The 18,333-nt window shown below is 35.1% G+C and overlaps 2 protein-coding genes across 7 annotated transcripts in view; one reads left to right on the forward strand and one right to left on the reverse strand.

The window, feature by feature from the left end:
- The first annotated feature begins 3,716 nt into the window (after positions 1–3,716).
- LOC110111594 (AP2-like ethylene-responsive transcription factor AIL5) lies at positions 3,717–6,723 on the forward strand. Its single transcript, XM_020843531.2, has 9 exons — positions 3,717–3,851; positions 3,945–4,209; positions 4,643–4,725; positions 4,851–4,859; positions 4,958–5,046; positions 5,154–5,227; positions 5,687–5,737; positions 5,812–5,920; positions 5,956–6,723. Exons 1-9 carry the CDS (start codon positions 3,761–3,763, stop codon positions 6,469–6,471), a joined length of 1,287 nt encoding a protein of 428 aa, XP_020699190.2. The 5' UTR covers positions 3,717–3,760; the 3' UTR covers positions 6,472–6,723.
- A 6,624-nt stretch (positions 6,724–13,347) lies between these two features.
- LOC110111443 (U4/U6.U5 small nuclear ribonucleoprotein 27 kDa protein) overlaps positions 13,348–18,333 on the reverse strand; it is a 42,921-nt gene continuing 37,935 nt past the window's right edge. For 5 of the 6 annotated variants that reach the window (XM_028698989.1, XM_028698988.1, XM_028698985.1 and 2 more), the window contains one exon: positions 13,348–13,702. The gene's annotated coding sequence lies outside the window, so the exon portion shown is untranslated. The remainder of the gene's footprint in view (positions 13,703–18,333) is intronic. The other variant, XM_028698984.1, reaches the window with a different exon arrangement.

Raw genomic sequence — 18,333 nt, forward strand, 5'->3', positions numbered from 1 at the left:
TATATATTTAAAATATATTAATATTTTTTTTTTTTTGGGAATTTTGAGGGCAGAGCCCGTATATAAAAGAAGGTAAAAAAGAGGTAAAAAACCTCTAGTAACATAGTAGCTCCAAAGAGCAAACTGCAAAAAACTATACCATTGGCCAAAAAACAAACAAAATTTTCCAACAAGCGAAGGTATAGAAAAAGAAATTGAACAAAAATGACAAAAAGCAGCCAGCAAAGATCTCGTAGAAGCCACAGCAAACAGATGGAAGAGCAAGCAAGCTTCAGATAATCCACAGGCATAAGAACTTCAAATTGCCATAGAGCCTGCAGCCCATATTAATATTTAGAAGCTTGAATGTAAAAATATATAAAAATTATAGATAAGTACTTCTATTAAGTAATTTTTTATTATTTATTTTTTAATTTTTTTATGCTTTCTTTCATTCTGTCCTTTGACCAGATTCCTTTTCAACACCTAAACCAGTGAGTTAAACAACCACTCCATAATCCATATTACTTCAATCAATTGGCTGCACGTGTGGACGTTACGTCATTCCTTCTCGTCACGTGCCACTGTCGATGCGGTCCACGTACACCCAGTGCATACAGATCGATCTGGTTAAATAAATATTTATTTTAAACTGACGTGAACAGTTTATTTATTTATAAACTTTTGTTGGTTCCGAGCACGAATTATCAGTGGCGTGGCTATAGATCCGGGCGTAGCACTGGTCCATGAAGTAGGGTCTCCGATCGGACGGCCAGTTGCTCTCCACCCGGTGCACCGATTAGGGAAAGCATAATTCCGTGGGCCAGTTGTACGGTCTTGCCAATGTTGGTCCACACTAGAGGAAAGAAAATGATAAAATTAATAATCCAATGAGAAAAAATGGATCATTAATTTATCTATATAAACTTTAATGCTTAATCCATTATTATGTATCAGAAAATTTGTCATAATAGATTATGCATTTAATATCTTTATTCTCTTGTACCCTCGGTGTGAGAAGATGAAGGGTGACCTCTAAGACGGTACCCCTCTACCCTCGGTGACTCATGATCATGAGATCGTTGCTGTATTTTCAGATGTTTCTAAAAAATTGTCGGTGTAATAGGAGTAGAATGTTTACGGGCAATCAATAATGGAGATACTGTAGCTTGAGAGTCTCTTAATGGTTGTTGATGTCAACCATCAATCAACACAATACTGTCTGTTTGTTTAGAGGAGATATAGGAGTTCGATGGTATACATTAGCGAGTGTTGAAAGTTGCAAGATGTTTGGAAAATTTCAAATATAAGTTTTGAAAGATAAGAAGTTTTTGTATATAAAATAATAAGAAAGAGAAAATTTAAGAAGCTTGGTTTAGTCGTAATGATCAATTATGTAATTATAAATACAATAATCCACTCTTTTTCACAGTTGAATAAGACGTAATTATACAATCATGTTTAGAAATCTAATAATGGAGTTGGATACTAACAGTAACAGGATAATAGTCCGATGATAGTAATAGTTAGCAATGATTATTGAAATGAGCAATAGACTTTATTACGTATCAAGGTTGGGTATATAATTGTAAATACAAGAATTCAGTCTTCTCACAATTGAAGAATACATGATTATATAAATTTGTTTTAGAAATCAAGCTTATATGGGTGGATAATTGAAATCTAATAATGGAGCTGATGCTAGTAATTAGTCAATAATAATAAGGCGACAGAAGTAGATGGTTATGATAGTGATTGATGATGTTAGTCATCGACATTCATTGTCAAAAAATACAATATAGTTCATTAAGTATCCCAGCTTATGAGACCCCCACCCCCTCATCCTCATGCTGTGAAAATGAGGGCCATCTTATAGCTTTTTAAGTGAGAAATTTTAATATTAATATTGACTAGAATCCAAAACACTTCATCGAACGATCCCATTGATTCTTTTAATTATAGGCCATTATTTAATATTTAAGTGTCTTAATGATGTTAGAATGGACTGAACTTGGACTCGTTTGGATCTTTACGTCCAACCACTTCATTTACTATAAACATAAGGATTTGAAATCCGTTCGTCTAATCTTTTATTAAATTCTTGAAGTTTTCGATAGCGCATTTGGAGTTGAATCATATTGCTTGTGATGTTGATGGATTTTGCTTGTCAAAATATTTTATCAGCCCCTTTTAAAAAAATTAATATGAAGTCAATATACATAACCTAAATTATAATTTTTTAAAATTGTTTTCATATATTAATTTGCTGTGAAATTTCTAATTTCCTCCCTCGCCATGTGATGTTGATCAGAAGCTGTCGGCCGTGGGATCCACTAACGTCTGCTCTCTTAAGTAGACTGTTAGCCCTCTGATCTTCATCAGACGGACAATAAGACAGAAGGCTATTTTTACTAAACTACCTCGCTGTAAAAAGCAAGAATCTCACGAAAAAGGACGAAAAAGACGCCACGTGTCCTCTAACGTTCGGGCCGCTTACGCGGCAAAACGGTATGTGTCGGTCCCACGTCCCCATGTTCCCTTTCCTTCACTCCTGCTTCCCGGATTCAATACAGCGCCAAAACAATTTGCTGCTCCGCGGCTGACTCAGGATTAACGTATGCACTTGCGAAAGCCTAGCACGTGGATGTATTTGTAGCGAAGCTCTATACTGATTAAACTGTTCCGGAGAAACACGTGAAGCGGTATCTCAGCATGCTTTCCTAGGGTCCCCGTGAAAAGCAGCCATCTGCCCTACGCTTTATATTTTTTTAAGAGTTTTATTTATATATATATATATATATATTGAGAAATATTTTTATATTTCTTAAAATAAAAAATAACCTTTGATTCTATTTTTATATGTGAAGTAATTAATTTTAGGAGAGTTTAATTAATAAAAAAAGTAATGAGAATATTATGATCAAATTTTGATGAGCATAATTTTTTAAATTTTATTAGAGTTTAGAAATTAATTTAAGTATAAATTTTGAGTACACATCGACAATATTGATTGAAAATAATTTAATATTTTATGAGGCATATTCTGATTAAATTTTCATTGAAATATTATGGTAAAATTTTTAAATATATTTATATTAGATCCAAATATTTTTATTTAAAGTTGATTGAAAAATATTTTTTAGTTATTGGATAAAAGTTTTTATTTGATCACAGATTTATTTAGAAAATCTTTTTATTGACCCACAAATTACTTTTTTTGTGTTGTGTTTATTTTTAAGAAAAATATATATTTTTTGAAATTACTTCATTTTTGAAAGAATTTAGAGCCCATATTTTACAATGAACTTATCATATTTTATGATTTATCATATCATTCAAAAAACAAATAAAGAAAAATCCTCCTCTTTTATTTCCGATAAATTATTCTATGGGGATACCAGACATCGTTCAGAAACCAACCAGAATACGCCGTCACTTTTTTCTGCAGTGAATAATTTCTCCCCCTTTCCACATGCTTATCGAATGTCTTAGTACCCTTTATTTTGCATCAAAAGTCGTGCAAGCAGCATGATTGTTAAACTCGTTGATGATTAGATATTTTCAACGCAAATCCAACGATTAGAAACACCGTTAGTTATTCGCTAAACTTACCATAAATACATGGGATTCTTTCTCGTTCGGTCGCCCTTATATCCTCGGCTTTCTTCCTTCAGTTCACTATATCTACGACTACGAGGTCTGAACCTCAACTCCTCTTCTTCTTCCACACCCCGAGAACCAACTCCCGATAGCTGTTAATTACGAGAATACCCCAACTTCCATGGATATGGAGTACTCCTCTCAGAACTGGCTCGCCTTCTCGCTTTCCCCCCACCCCGGCAACCTCTTCGAAGCCTTTTCATTCGCTCCCGGTCTCTCTCTTTCTCTCCCTCTCCATCTCCTTCTCTGTCTCTCTCTCTCTCTCTCTCTTTCTCTCTAACTTCATCATGGGTTTGTTGCAGCAGGAGCAGTGGAGGAGGATGGCGGATGCCTTGAGCCTAAGCTTGAGGACTTCCTCGGCGGCGGCGGAAGGGAGGAAGCAGAGGTAAATAACAAAGGCGCCATCTTTGACTCGGACTTGAAGTCGGTGGCCTCCGGATTTCCTTGCGGATCGGTGGCGGAGGAGTTGCCGGAGCAGCAGATACTGGAAATTTCGGCAGCTTTATCGGATACGAGGAAGGCCGTCGATACCTTCGGCCACCGGACTTCCATTTACCGCGGCGTCACCAGGTTTATTAAATAATATAAAAAATAAGCCATTTTACCTACATAATTACTCTTTTATCCTATGAAGATTAAAGAAGGGCCAGATGTAATTTCACGTGAAAGTTTGGCCAAACTCTTAAACAAAAACTTGTTCAGGATATGATGACACGATTTGATAAGCATAAGCTTAATAAATTGCCATGATTTTCCATTATTTTTTATTTTATTGATTAATTTATAGTTTTAGAAAAATATCTGTTATAAAATATGTTTATCTTATTACTCTTCTGCTCAATAATTATTTTGTGAAACAGATTAAATATTACATTATTAATTATATTTTAAATAAATGTGAAAAAAATATAATTTAATAAATATTAAACTTTATCTATTAATAAAATGTGATTATTACTATAGATTAATTAATTTCTGATAGGGCTATTTTGGGAATTTTAAGGCACCGGTGGACGGGGAGGTACGAAGCGCACCTATGGGACAATAGCTGCCGCCGGGAAGGCCAAAGCCGGAAGGGAAGACAAGGTACCCGCCGCCGCTGCCGCGTCTACACCGCGCCGCCGCGCTTTTTAGATTTCATTTCTTGCTCTTTGCTAACATGCGCTCCTTTTTTTTGTTCTGAAATCTGAATGTCGCGTGGCACTAAACAGTTTATTTAGGTGAGCTGCTATAACTAAATCTGTTTGTGATTCTGCACCGTCTGATGCTTATCGGAGCGTGGAGATCGAATTAAAAGCTGAAATATTTTTGAAATTAGGTGGATATGATAAGGAGGAGAAGGCCGGGCGGGCTTATGACCTGGCAGCTCTCAAGTACTGGGGACCCACTACCACGACCAATTTTCCTGTGGGTACTCTCACCTCCGGTGCTCCTAATCAACCCAATGGCAAATTCGTAAATACCATAGTGTTATGTATCTACGAAGTATTTATACCATTCGTATTCGTGTACAGGTTTCTGACTACGAGAAGGAACTGGAGGATATGAAGAGCATGACTCGACAGGAATTCGTTGCTTCTCTACGAAGGTGGCGCCTAACCCCACGTGATTGATGCTCATGCAATGCATGCATTTCTTCTTGCCCAAAAAAAAAAAAAAACTACAAAATTAGAATATTTATTTAAAAAAATATTAATTAATTGCATCTTAATATTAATGCATATTAAAGAGTAACATTTTCATTAAGGTTTCGTTTGAGATGACCTTCTTATTGTTTCTTAAAACAGCTTTAAAAATTATTTTAAGAAACAGTATGAAAGCCGTCCCAAACGAAACCTAAAGCTATTGCTTTCTACAACATCTTTCTCGTATAATAATTTGTCGAAATAAGAAAAAAATAGTAGTCAAATGCCAGTCTCAAATTAAGACTTACTATTTAAAATAAATTTTTTTATAAAAAAAGCGGTTCCAAATGGAATCTAAACCTAAAATTTTATCTATAATGATGTTTTTTATGTTTATAATTGTTTTCTTTCTTTGTGTGAAGGAAGAGTAGCGGCTTCTCAAGAGGTGCTTCTATCTATAGAGGAGTAACAAGGTATATTGTAAAATATATATAGAATATTAGGGTTAGGGTTTGATTGTTCAAGCTGATTTGGGATTTTTCATAAGGCATCACCAGCATGGCCGGTGGCAGGCAAGGATTGGAAGAGTAGCCGGCAACAAGGACCTTTATCTTGGCACATTTAGTAAGTACTATAACAATATTAATATCCATATGATCATATGAAGTTAATAATATATAAATGAAAGCACTATTCTCAATGCACGTACTCATATAGAAATTACTGTATTTACTTCGACATGAGCCGCTACAACATAAGCACCATAGCCAACAGCGATCTCCCCATCGGCAGCATGGCCACTCGAGCCTTCAAAGCCTTCGATGCCACCTCTAATTCTTCCTCTGATACGGTCATGGCGGTCGAAGAGCAACAACTGGCTGGTCGCGATGATCATAACGATTACTGGTCACTTGTTGCTTTCCACAACCCATACAATCAAGATCTGCAACAACAAGCTGCAGTCTCAGGGAGTACTGTGGGGCTGTACGCTTCGGGGATTAATATGGATTTTTCTGATGGAGTGGTAATGGAGAGTACTGATAATGGTAATAACTTGGTATGGAGGAATTCTGCTATTAATGGCGTTGGATTTGGAGGGAGTTTTGAAGGCACGAACTTTGCTGCAAATTCTAATTCGTACTATTATTACCAGACTGCAAAGCCAAATGTTTCTGTCTTTCAAAGTCCTATATTTGGGATAGAATGATTAGAAGCAGAAAGAAAAAGACAAAGGGAATGGAGAAAGAGAGAGAGTACTGATGTGAACTAACATTCTAGAGAGAGGGATAGAGATCCCAAGTTCTTTTTCTTTGTAGGGTGTTCTTTTCTTTACTGTACTGACATGATTCTATATTGTCATTAGACTTTTGAGACCCTTTGATTTGGATTTTTACTTTTCCAGCTAGCTGTTAGAATGTGTATCAATCATGATATCAGTATCAGAGGAGTAAATGTATTATCTATTTCTTTGCTTCTAAGTATTGTCGATCTTATGAACGTTTTAATCTGAAAAGATTGATGGATGGGAGGTGGCATTGAATGAGCTTATTACGTTTAAGCTAGTTGAGTATACATTTAAGAGCAGAACACTGAAACCTCCTCCTTTATTGCTTTTACAAAGAAAAAAATATTTTTGCCATTGATAGACATTCACTTACTATTTACCAAATAGCTTATCATCCTTTTCAACATCATCATCTAATGTGTCACGACTATTGATTAGAGTAAAGTTTTGTTTAGGACGACTTTCTTATTGTTTCTTAAAACAGTTTTTTCATATAAAAATTAAAATTTTTGTACTAAAATTCTGCTCTAAGAGATAGCAAGAAAGCCATTCTAAGCGAAGCCTAAAGTTCATAAATCTTCACTCTTATATATATTAATTTTTTGGAGTAATTGAGCATTTGTAGCATTAGGAGTAGCTTTATTTACACATGAATATCGCTATATTGGTTTTAAGCTTTGGTCATAAAAAGTGTTATGAAAGCTTATTTTTTTAGTAATGTTGGGCACTAATTCAAATTGATTTAGGTTCCTTATGAGCTCCTTCTAATACTCTGAAGTTGATGGGGTCCTTAGACCTTTTTGTTATCATCTAAGAGACTGAAAGGATAGGCATCAAGAGGGGAAAAGTAATATTCAAAAGCTTTTTAATTAAAAAAAATGAGAGAAGCATATGGTATTTATTTAAAATAACAATATAGTTTATAAAAATATAAGATGGTTTACATCAAAAACATAAAATTTTAACTATTTTCTCAAATACTTTGTACTACTAATGCATTTTAATTATATATATATTGGATGAATTACTCTAAAGTCTAAAAAATTATTACGTGCAGACGTCCAATACGTCCAGACGTCAATCAGGAGCAGCCACACCACTTAATGCTCAGTGCATTGTGTGACTTGAAGGAGAGATTATTAGGTGCGGAGTGTGGACAGGGAGAACCATCCGCACAAGCATTGGATACCTTGCGGTACCCGCACTCGGTGCCGCTGGGTATCGCTAGATACCCAGTACTTGTGCGGACGGAGCGCACTCCGCACCTAATAATTTTTGGACTTGAAGGCTCCTGATTGTCCTCCGAACACGTTCAACATCCGCATGTAATAATCTCTCAATTTAACTAATATATATTTTTTTCTTTTTAATATTTTAAAATAATATATACTAATCGTTGATAGAGAATAAAGAGATTTTAGTCCTATCATAATTTGTTCTCTGTTTATTTTCATTCAATCTTTCCTTGAATATGAACGCATGCACTAACTTACTAATATCTAATAATTTGTCCATTACATAAAAAAATTATGTTCTATTTCTTTCATACATTAAATATTACGTAATATAATCCTTCAAGTCTTCTAATACAATTAGAAAAATTCTACTATATTAAGAGAGGCCTGTACCTCCTGACCCAGTTGTAGGCAAGCCACAATTGGTGCAAAACACATTCATTTTGGGAGGTCGATCGATGGCTTGCTGGGAAAATGATTTCATGAACAGTATTTGTTGGAATAATCTGATTGATTTCCAAACAAATCATCTATACTTCAACATAAATTGACAATATATAAAATGTTGATTATATTTTTAAAATATATTATGTAATCAAGTACAAAGAATCATTGGTCATTAAAATAACATTATATATATATAATCATTGCTCACTAAAATGACATTATATATATGAAAAAAAATTGTCTACACTTTATGTGACAAATTTTGAAGCCAATTTTTCTTTTTGGTAGCAAATATCAAGTTTCCTTTTTGGTGACCCATTTTCTTGTAGTGAATGATCGAGCCAAATTCGAGACAACACTAACAGTTACTTATAAGTTTTCCCCCACCTGAAAATTAAGACTGGTTCTGCCCCTGTTCGCCACTTAAAATTTACCATAAACATAATGAATTTGTTCCAAAGATCAAAAGCTTAACAACCAAAGCTTCCCAATCCTATGACCAATTAGAAAAACTAGCTCAAACTCGCCAAAATTAGTCATCCAAGCTTGCCAAAACTTAGAAAACCTAAGTGAGATTGATGAAAGGCTTCCCATAAATTAGCCATTTACTTAAAACTCAACATGTATTCCCTATGTATTCTTCCCTACTTCTGTTTGTAAAATCAAATTGATAGACAAGATGACAACTATGAAAGCTTCGGGCCGCTTACAAAAGCCACCAGAAAGATCCTACTTATCTAAAAATGACTGGCTGACTGCCATGATAAATAGACCATGTCTAGAAGCATTCTAGCTAGCCCTTGTTGGTCAATAAAATCCATCTAAGACTTCGTTAAGGACAGCTAATTTCTTATTGCTTTTTAAAATAATTTTTTAATATAAAAAACTGCTTTAAGAAGCAGAAAGAAAGCTGTCCCAAGCAAAATCTAAAGCTTCATTTAAGATAACTTTCTTGTTATGTACTTTTTAATAAAAAATTTTCATTCAAAAATTTTTTCTATTGGTGTTGTTGATGTGTGTGCATGCTTTGTTTCTATCTAACCATGGATCTTGAAAATATTTCTTCTTACATCAGTGTAAGAAAATTTCCCAAAAAAAATCATCAGTGTAAGATGAGCTATTTTTATTTGAAATGTTTCAAAATATAAAAAATGATAGTTTTTATCCTACAGAGAAAACATGCTCTGACTATGAATATTTAGTCAAATTTTATTTTATTAAATAAGACTTGAGTATCTTATTGTAATTTTTTTGCTATCAAAGATTTACTTTAATAAATAGAGGGTCCATCTTTATGTTTTATCCAATGAATTGATTCTACTATTCTTCATAATCAAGCTATAATGAAATCTACATGGCTTATAACATAATATATTAATAAATTGAGAAAATATTATAAAATTCAATAATGTTTGCACGTTGCGCTTTTTGTTGTTTTCTTGAAGCTACCATGCACTTCTAATTATGATATTAAAAAACACCATACACCACAAAAATTTCTTAAAAACATTGAGAAAGCATTTATCAAATAAAACTAAGGCTTTATACTAAACAAAGCAATGAAAAAATTATTCCAAACAAACAAACTCTAAGGCTTTGTTTGGGGCAACTTTCTTACTGTTTCTTAAAGCAGCTTTCTAATATCAAAATTTTAATTTTTATACTAAAAAGCTCTGTAAGACAGCCTGATCAACATCAAAGTTCTGAAATAATTTTCATTAAACCCACAAAAAGTTCAATGATCCTATTATTGATATCATAAGTAATAATTTAAATTTTATTTGGGATAACATTTTTACTACTTTTTAAAACAGTTTTTAGTGCAAAAATTTTTATTCTAAAAAGCTGCTTCAAAAAGTAGTAAGAAAATTGTCTGAAATAAAACTAAAATTTATCAGGTTCGAAGACATAATTAGCATGGAATTAAAGCAAAAAAAAAAAACTAATCAAGATCTTCATTTTTATCATGTTGAAACCTGCAGAGACTTAAAACTTCAGCAAACCAAGTAAAAAAAGAGGCCAAGAAGGTCAAATATGTTCAGGGCATGCATATCCATTCATTTTTATAATCTGCTGGATCCCATACATATCATCTAGCTTGATAAGTTTGTTTATTCAATCTGTAGCTCATATAGCTTAAATTATTTGATTCAAGAGGAAAAGCAGAAGCTTCAATGCATGCTTTCAAAGAAAATGTAGCAAAAGTTCTATTACTAAAATAGAAGCCATACAAACATCTAAATCAATCATTCAACTTCTAATACCAATCCATGCGCACAGTCCTCTGATTCCTTTTGAATACTTCAAATATCCTAATTAAATATGCAAAAGCATTACTACTTTCTCTCTTTCTTATATGCATGCAAGAGAAAGAGTTTGACAGCTTATATTGTCTTTTCCTTTTCATTGTGGACTGAAAGAGGAACACTATAACAAATTTTTTGACTAAAAGTGCAGAAATCATGCTTTATTGCACTAACAAGCTCTGATAAAGATGCCATTAACTATTCCATAAAAGCTTGGCTTCAGCTAGCTCAAATATTATTCAGTCCAGCTCGTTAAGCAAACGAGCAATTCGTCGACACGTCAAGCGGAATAGGAGCTATTTTGAACAAAAAGTCCACTTACAAATGATAAATTACAAATAATACACATTGTTATATGTAAATATATGAGTACGTACAATACAACATCAAGCTATTATCCCACTACGTGAATACTTTTTCGTCATTGTGTTATGTTAAAAGTCAAATTCTCATTTAAATCTAATAAAGAAATATCATTTCTAATATTTTCTAACAAAGTCTTTTTAGTTATACCTCTACCTTTATTATTATAAGTCAAATCTAATACTTCTATTTTCCTAACCGGGTCCTCGGAATGCCTCCGTTTAATGTGACCTAATTACCTCCTCAACAAGCTCAACAAATATGTGAAGTCCATAACAAATATACGAGTATATACAATGTGTATATATAGTACATAATCAAGATATCAAACAAATCGAACAAAATCAAACAATATATGATTCATATTTGACACATTAAATAAATAAACTTGCAAAAATTAATCAAATTCAAACTAAGTACTATTGAAATAACACAATTGAACACAAGCAACATTTTTTTTTTTTTTAAATTTTTGACAGTTCTAACTAAGGAAAGAAGAGGCATCTTCTTTAAGATCATGGGGACTTTCCTTTGTCTGAGATGAAGACTAAGGGTTTGTTCTTTTATCTTTGTTTGATGTGTGAAGGACATAAAGGTCTGCCACAAGCTATATAATATGGTCTTCTATAATATAATATAGTAAACGTTGTTACCACATGGTGATGTTGGAGTTCATCAATGGCAGTGTGAACACTATCTATTCAATTAGGTGACCAAATCCTTTCTTTATTGCCCTTTTAACTATTCAATTGAGCTTACTGCACAGTAAGGGAGCATGGAAGGCATGAATCATGGAGGTTTGCTTTTTGACTGTACTTTCTTTATCATTATCTCTTCTATGGAATGTGGACTGGAATTAAAAAATTAACAAAATGTGTGCAGAACAATATGATATTTTTATAAATGTGGCTTTGTGATATATAAAATATTCATTTTTTTATCAATATCTTATAAAATTTTTGAAATTTATTGTATCAGGATTGGTTTGAGACAATAAAAATAATCATATAATGCCTTGAAAGGGAAGAAAGAAGAACTTGGAGCTCACAAATACATAAATTGAAGTGATTTATGAACATAATTTGGATCAAATGGAAGTCACAACAACGAGTTTACCCAAAAATTAGGGTCAGTCATAATTTTCAAGTCAGTTAAGACCCTCTAAATTTCTTATAGAGGCTCAATCAGACCATTTCTTTCGAGCCCAGAGCATAAGTAGAGTTCAAGTTCCTAAAATTAGCCTAATCAGGATCTCTGATGATCAGCATTAAAGCCCAATTGACACGAACAATATTTAAATATCAGAAGGAGAGTCCATTAGCTATTGGGTTAGGTTTAATTAAAACCTATCATTAAGGCCAAAAACCAATTAGTGAGCCGAAATGATCATTTGGGCCTAGGGATTTGGTTTCACATTCTAGAAGATTGGCTTTTTCCCCCCCTAAAGCTATTTTAAATGATGTAAAAAGAGGTAAAATAGCCTACAACAACAACATCAAATCTTTATCTCATCATATGAGGTCAATTACATGAATCATTTTTCTCCGTTTTATCCTTTTAAAAGTCCAATTCACATTTAAATCTAATAAAAAAAGATCATTTCTAAATACTTTCTAACCAAGCCTTTTTAAGTCAACCTCTACGTTTCATAACATAGACAATATTTAATACATTTACTCTGCTAACCGGGTCCAAAAAAAACTGACATTTTATATGACCAAATCATCCAAGGCCACTCTCTATAATCTTATTTGCCAATGGAGCTACTCCAACCCATTCAAGCGTATACTCGTTTCAATCGAGCCACAATTAAATTTATATAACTTGTTTTCTTTATAAGACAAAATTAGGCAGTTGCCTCATCTCAAACATTTTGAGAATAAATATATGTTTAAAGTAACTCTTCATCATGTAGCAGCCATTTATAATATAAAAATTTCGATTGATCCATCATATTAGATGAGATAGTCATATATATGAGTTACCTCATGAAGAGAGTCCACAGTTAATCTTAAGTTTTCGGTTGAAATTCTATTATTTATTTGACTTGAAAAAAATGAATGGAATGCAAAGTCAAATGATGATAGTTGCCGGTGAGGTGGTCAGCAATGGTTGATTGGCAGTGACAATTGATAGTGGTGGCAACAAGAGACCGATAGTTGCAATGACAGTGGCCAGCAACAACCAACAGGCAGCAACAATGTATCAACTTGCAGTGAAGAAAATGATCAAAATTAGATAAGCTTACAATACATCAAAAATAAAACGAGTGAAAAAAAAAATTCACTAAAATTTTACACTATATTCCTTAGTCATGAGATCAAACAACCAAATTTCAAAATCTCCTGCATGTAAAATACTCCGCATTCTTTTTTTCAGCAAATCAAATAGCCCCTCAGGCACAACTTTTCCCTCAATCAACCACTTTCATAGGAGCTCTATACTCATTCAACAAAGTCTCCTAAATCTCAATATCAATATTTCAAATAAATAAACATGTGATTCGCCAACTAATTTTAATATGAACATTTGAAAAACAACAAGGATTTGCGGATAAACCTTCACCACAGTACACCCTCAAAAAGACAGATTATTCTGTGTAAACGTCGAAGGCAGCTCTATATCCGAATACCAATCAGAATGAATCACGTCAGTCATACTGAGCCTCGAGCTTTAGCATCCGGACAGGTTCCGCTTCCGCACAAAATATTTTTTCCTCAAAATGAGGAAAGCGTGTTACAGTTTCTGTAAATGATGATAGTTCCTTAAAAAAGTGTTAAATCTACATCATCACTTGGTCGCCTGATAGAAATTAGGTGATAAAATATTTTTAATAAAACTGCACAAATTGAAGAGAGCAAATAAAAGCCAATTCATAGATCTCTCTGTTAGAGAGAAAAACTAGTCCTTTTTTTAGGGCTGAAAACAAAACCCCACACAAGCCTTTTTCATAGGCTAAAAGCTATGTAATTAAAAAATAATCAAGAAGTTGGAACACAAAATAAGAGATATATAAAAAGCACAACCAAATAGTATTATACTGAGGAACACTAATACATATTTATATTAATAAGCCTAAATCACTCCCCTTCCCTAATATATTTTCCCTCTTTTATTTGAAATTCAATTAGAAAATTCTTTCATAATTGATTCTCCTAACATAATGAATTAATTCCTTAATGGGCACCACCAAATCAGCTAAAATCGCCTCCCAAGATTCCGCCCCTCCATCCTGGGTTGTTGTATTAATACACCCGTCCAAAAATACCACATTGTCCTCAAGGTGGAATGAAGAGAACTGCAGTTGAATAATCTGGTAAGACTCCCACATGGTCTCGTGCTGCGGTAGATCCTTCCACTTGATCAACACCTCTTTACTTCTTGCTCCCCGTCACACTCTTTAACCTCTAATAGTTCCAACAACACCTTCGTGTCGTCCAGCAAGGTTGGGGGAAGCGTAGAAGATGGAATGTGCTCTCCTATCACTCGTTGCAATTGGGACACATGAAACACCGGGTGGATGGCTGAAGATGGTGGTAATTGTAGGCGCTATGCCACGGCCCCGATGTGCTCCACTATCTCATTAGGACCAAAATATCGTGTTGTAACTTATCATTCGGTCTTTCGGTGATAACTTATCAGTCCGTCTTTGAGACATAGTTTTCTGGCTATAGTGATGGAACTTCAAATACACCCTATCCTCTTCATAATTTATTGAGCTCTCAACAAATGCCTCTTCAATTCCCCCAAGATCATGTCTCTATCCTCCAAGTACTATTCTATCGAAGCCACTGGTGTGTTGCCTTGTCCATAATATATCAAGTGAGGCAGATCTCTTCCATTTAACAATTTAAACGGTATAGTCTGAGTTGCTGATTGATAGGAAGTGTTATACAAATACTTTGCCCAAACCAACCATTTTGCCCATAACTTCGGTGTATCTTATATAAAACATCGCAAATAGGTCTCCACACTAAGATTGACCTCCTTTGTTTGTCCATCCGTCCGAGGATGATAAGCAGTGCTCATTTTCAAAACAATACCTTGCATTTTGAACAATTCTCTCCAGAATTGGATCAAGAAGATCTTGTCTCGATCCAATGCAATCGATTATGGGACCCCATATAGTCTCACCACCTCCCTCATGAAAGTCGTTGTTGTTGATACTACTGTATAGGGTTGATGAAAGGGAATGAAATGGGTATACTTACTCAATCATCCACTACCACTAGTATCGTAGTATATCATTCTGATTTTGGCAGCCCTTCAATGAAGTCCATGTTCACTTTCTCCCACACCTTTTCTGACAGAGCTAATGACTGTAGGAGCCCTTCTGAAGACATTACTAAATATTTGTGCCTCTAGTATATATCACATCAAGACACCATCTTCTTGACATCCTTTTGAATACCCTCCCAATACAGCTCTACAGAGAGTCGATGATGTTTTTTTGACCCCCGAATGTCCCCCAATGGCTATCCCATGAAACTCCTAAAGCAATCAAGGAATGTAAGAAGAGATCTTTGGAAGCACAAATCACCCATAATAAAGCAACTTCTATCCCACCACTAAATATCCGAGATGGTTGTTCTTATTTCCTGCTAGCTACTCACTAATTTTTCTCAACCATTCACTATGTTCGCTTTCTCTCCGCAGTGCTTCCCAGTCAACTAAGAAGGGCACAATAAATGGCATCATCCGAGGTTCACCCATGCACCTGGATAAACCATGTGCTGCATTGTTTTCAACTCTAGGTCGATGCTGAATCTCGAAGTCATAACCTAATAGCTTGGAAAGCCATTGTTGATGCTCCATGGTGACCATTCTCTGCTTCAATAAGTACTTGAAACTCTTCTAATCAGTTCTGACGATGAAATATCTTCCCAATAAATAAGGCCGTCATTTCTAAATGGCCAACATGATTGTCATCAGCTCCCTCTCATAAACTAACTTGAGCCTTTGCCCTGGCCGTCAACACTTGGCTAAAATAGGCCACTAGTCTCTGGTTCTGCATGAGTACCGCTCCTAATCCAAAACCTGAGGCATATGTCTCATCTAAAAAAGACTGGCTGAAATCTGAAAGAGCTAACACTGGTACACTAATCATGGCCAACATGATTATCATCAGCTCCCTCTCATAAACTAACTTGAGCCTTTGCCCTGGCCGTCAACACTTGGCTAAAATAAGCCACTAGTCTCTGGTTCTGCATGAGTACCGCTCTTAATCCAAAACCCGAGGCATATGTGTAGCGTCCCATATATCAATAGTGAAAGGATTCATCTGACATTCTTCCATATATATATTTTTTTCTCATTCTTTTCTTTCTTTTTCTCGTTCAGATCAATACAGCCATCCAGAGATAATTGCATTACAGAAAAGAAATACAACAACTACTATAATTCACATTTCAACATATAAACAGTCAAAAGGAACGAGCTCTCACAATCTCCCCACCTTAGAAAAATGTCGTCCCGACATTTCCCTTAAGTGTCCGGAGCAAAACGAAACAAAACAAATCCAATCAATCGGAAAATCGTACAAATCACATCGAAACATACAATAAACTAAACTCGTACCAGTCACATCTTCAGGCACTGAAGAAACATCTTCCACCATTGCTTGTATGTTTTCAGTCTGAACATTCGGAACAGGTCCTTGCCTAAGTCCAGAAATTGGGCATTCCGTCATTCTATGTCCATATGCACCACATCGGAAGCATTGCCCTGTTCTCCGATAACATTGTCCCGAATGTCTTTTCCCACAACATGCACAAACATTAATCCTTGCTCTGCTACCTTCCCCACTTTTCTTGCCACGGCCAGAGCGTTTTGCTAACTTGTCGCTCACCATTTGAGCGACCATGTCAGCAAACTTATTCATATTTTCAGATGTGAGCGGGAAGTCAGTAGCAGACTCAACTGTCTTTCCTTTGGGATCCATTGGCCTGGTCAATACAAATCATTCGAATCAAATAAAATCGTGGAAATCAAGCACGTAAAACAAAACAAATCAAATAATGCAATCATCACTATCACTCTGAATATAAGCAAATCCTTTCACTACACTCGCTTTGATACCAATTGTAGCGTCCCAGATATCAATAGTGAAAGGATTCATCTAACATTCTTTCATATATATATATTTTTCTCATTCTTTTCTTTCTTTTTCTCGTTCAGATCAATACAGTCATCCAGAGATAATTGCATTACAGAAAAGAAATACAACAACTACTATAATTCACATTTCAACAAATAAACAGTCAAAAGGAACGAGCTCTCACAATATGTCTCATCTAAAAAAGACTGGCTGAAATCTGAAAGAGCTAACACTGGTACACTAATCATAGCCTTATTCAACTCCTCAAAAGCCTGTGGCAGACTCTCCCCATTTGAAGTTGTCTTTCTTGAGTTGTTTAGTCAACAACCCTACTATAGAACCATAGCCTTTCACAAATTTTCGATAGTACCTTGTGAGTCCTAAGAATCCTCTCAGCTCCTTTAAAATCTTGGGTATGTGCCACCTGAGCATAGCCTCAATCTTACTTTGGTCAGTTGTCACTCTCTCCTAAGATACCACATATCTTAAATACTCCTGGGCGAAAAAAACACTTCTTCTAATTGGAAAATAATGAGTGCTCTCTTAAGGTAGATAGCACAACTCCCAAATGCTCCAAGTACTCCCCTTCAGACATGCTATATACCAATATATCATCAAAAAATACCAGCACAGACCTTCGCAGGTAGGGGTGGAATACCTTATTCATTAGAGACTAGAAGGTGTCCGGTGCATTGGTGAGGCCAAAAGGCATCACCAAGAACTTATAATGTCCCTCGTGTGTCCGAAAAGCTATCTTGTGGGTGTCACCTAGTCGCATTCTGATCTGGTGATATCCGGATTTCAAGTCGATCTTGGAGAATATCACAAATCTGTGCAACTCATCTAATAATTTATCAATGACTGGTATGAAAAACTTGTCAGGTACAGTTTCCTTATTCAGGGCACTGTAGTCTACACAGAACCTCTAACTTCCATCCTTCTTCTTCACCAATAACACAGGACTAGAGAAAGCGCTTACACTAGGCTTGATAATTCCAACTTCAAGCATCTCTCTAATCAATCTCTTAATCTCATCCTTCCGAACCTAAGGGTGACGATATGGCTGGACACTAATGGGAAAGACTCCTTTAGACGATAGAATGCTCGTGCTCCCGACGGAATGACAATCCCTAGGGAAGTTGAAATACCTCCCTGAATTGTTGAAGCAGTGGCTGGACCATATCTGGAATGTCCGTTACATCTTCTATCTCTCCTCCCTCCAGACTATGAAGCTCCACCAAGAATCCACCTCCTTGTAGGGGATGAACCAGGGATTTCAAAGAAATCATTACTTTAGATAAGCTGGGGTCAATGTTTAAAATTGTGTAATCGGGTA

This window comes from Dendrobium catenatum, unplaced genomic scaffold, assembly GCF_001605985.2.
Source record: "Dendrobium catenatum unplaced genomic scaffold, ASM160598v2 fragScaff_scaffold_1199, whole genome shotgun sequence".
NCBI classification, from domain to species: domain Eukaryota; kingdom Viridiplantae; phylum Streptophyta; class Magnoliopsida; order Asparagales; family Orchidaceae; genus Dendrobium; species Dendrobium catenatum.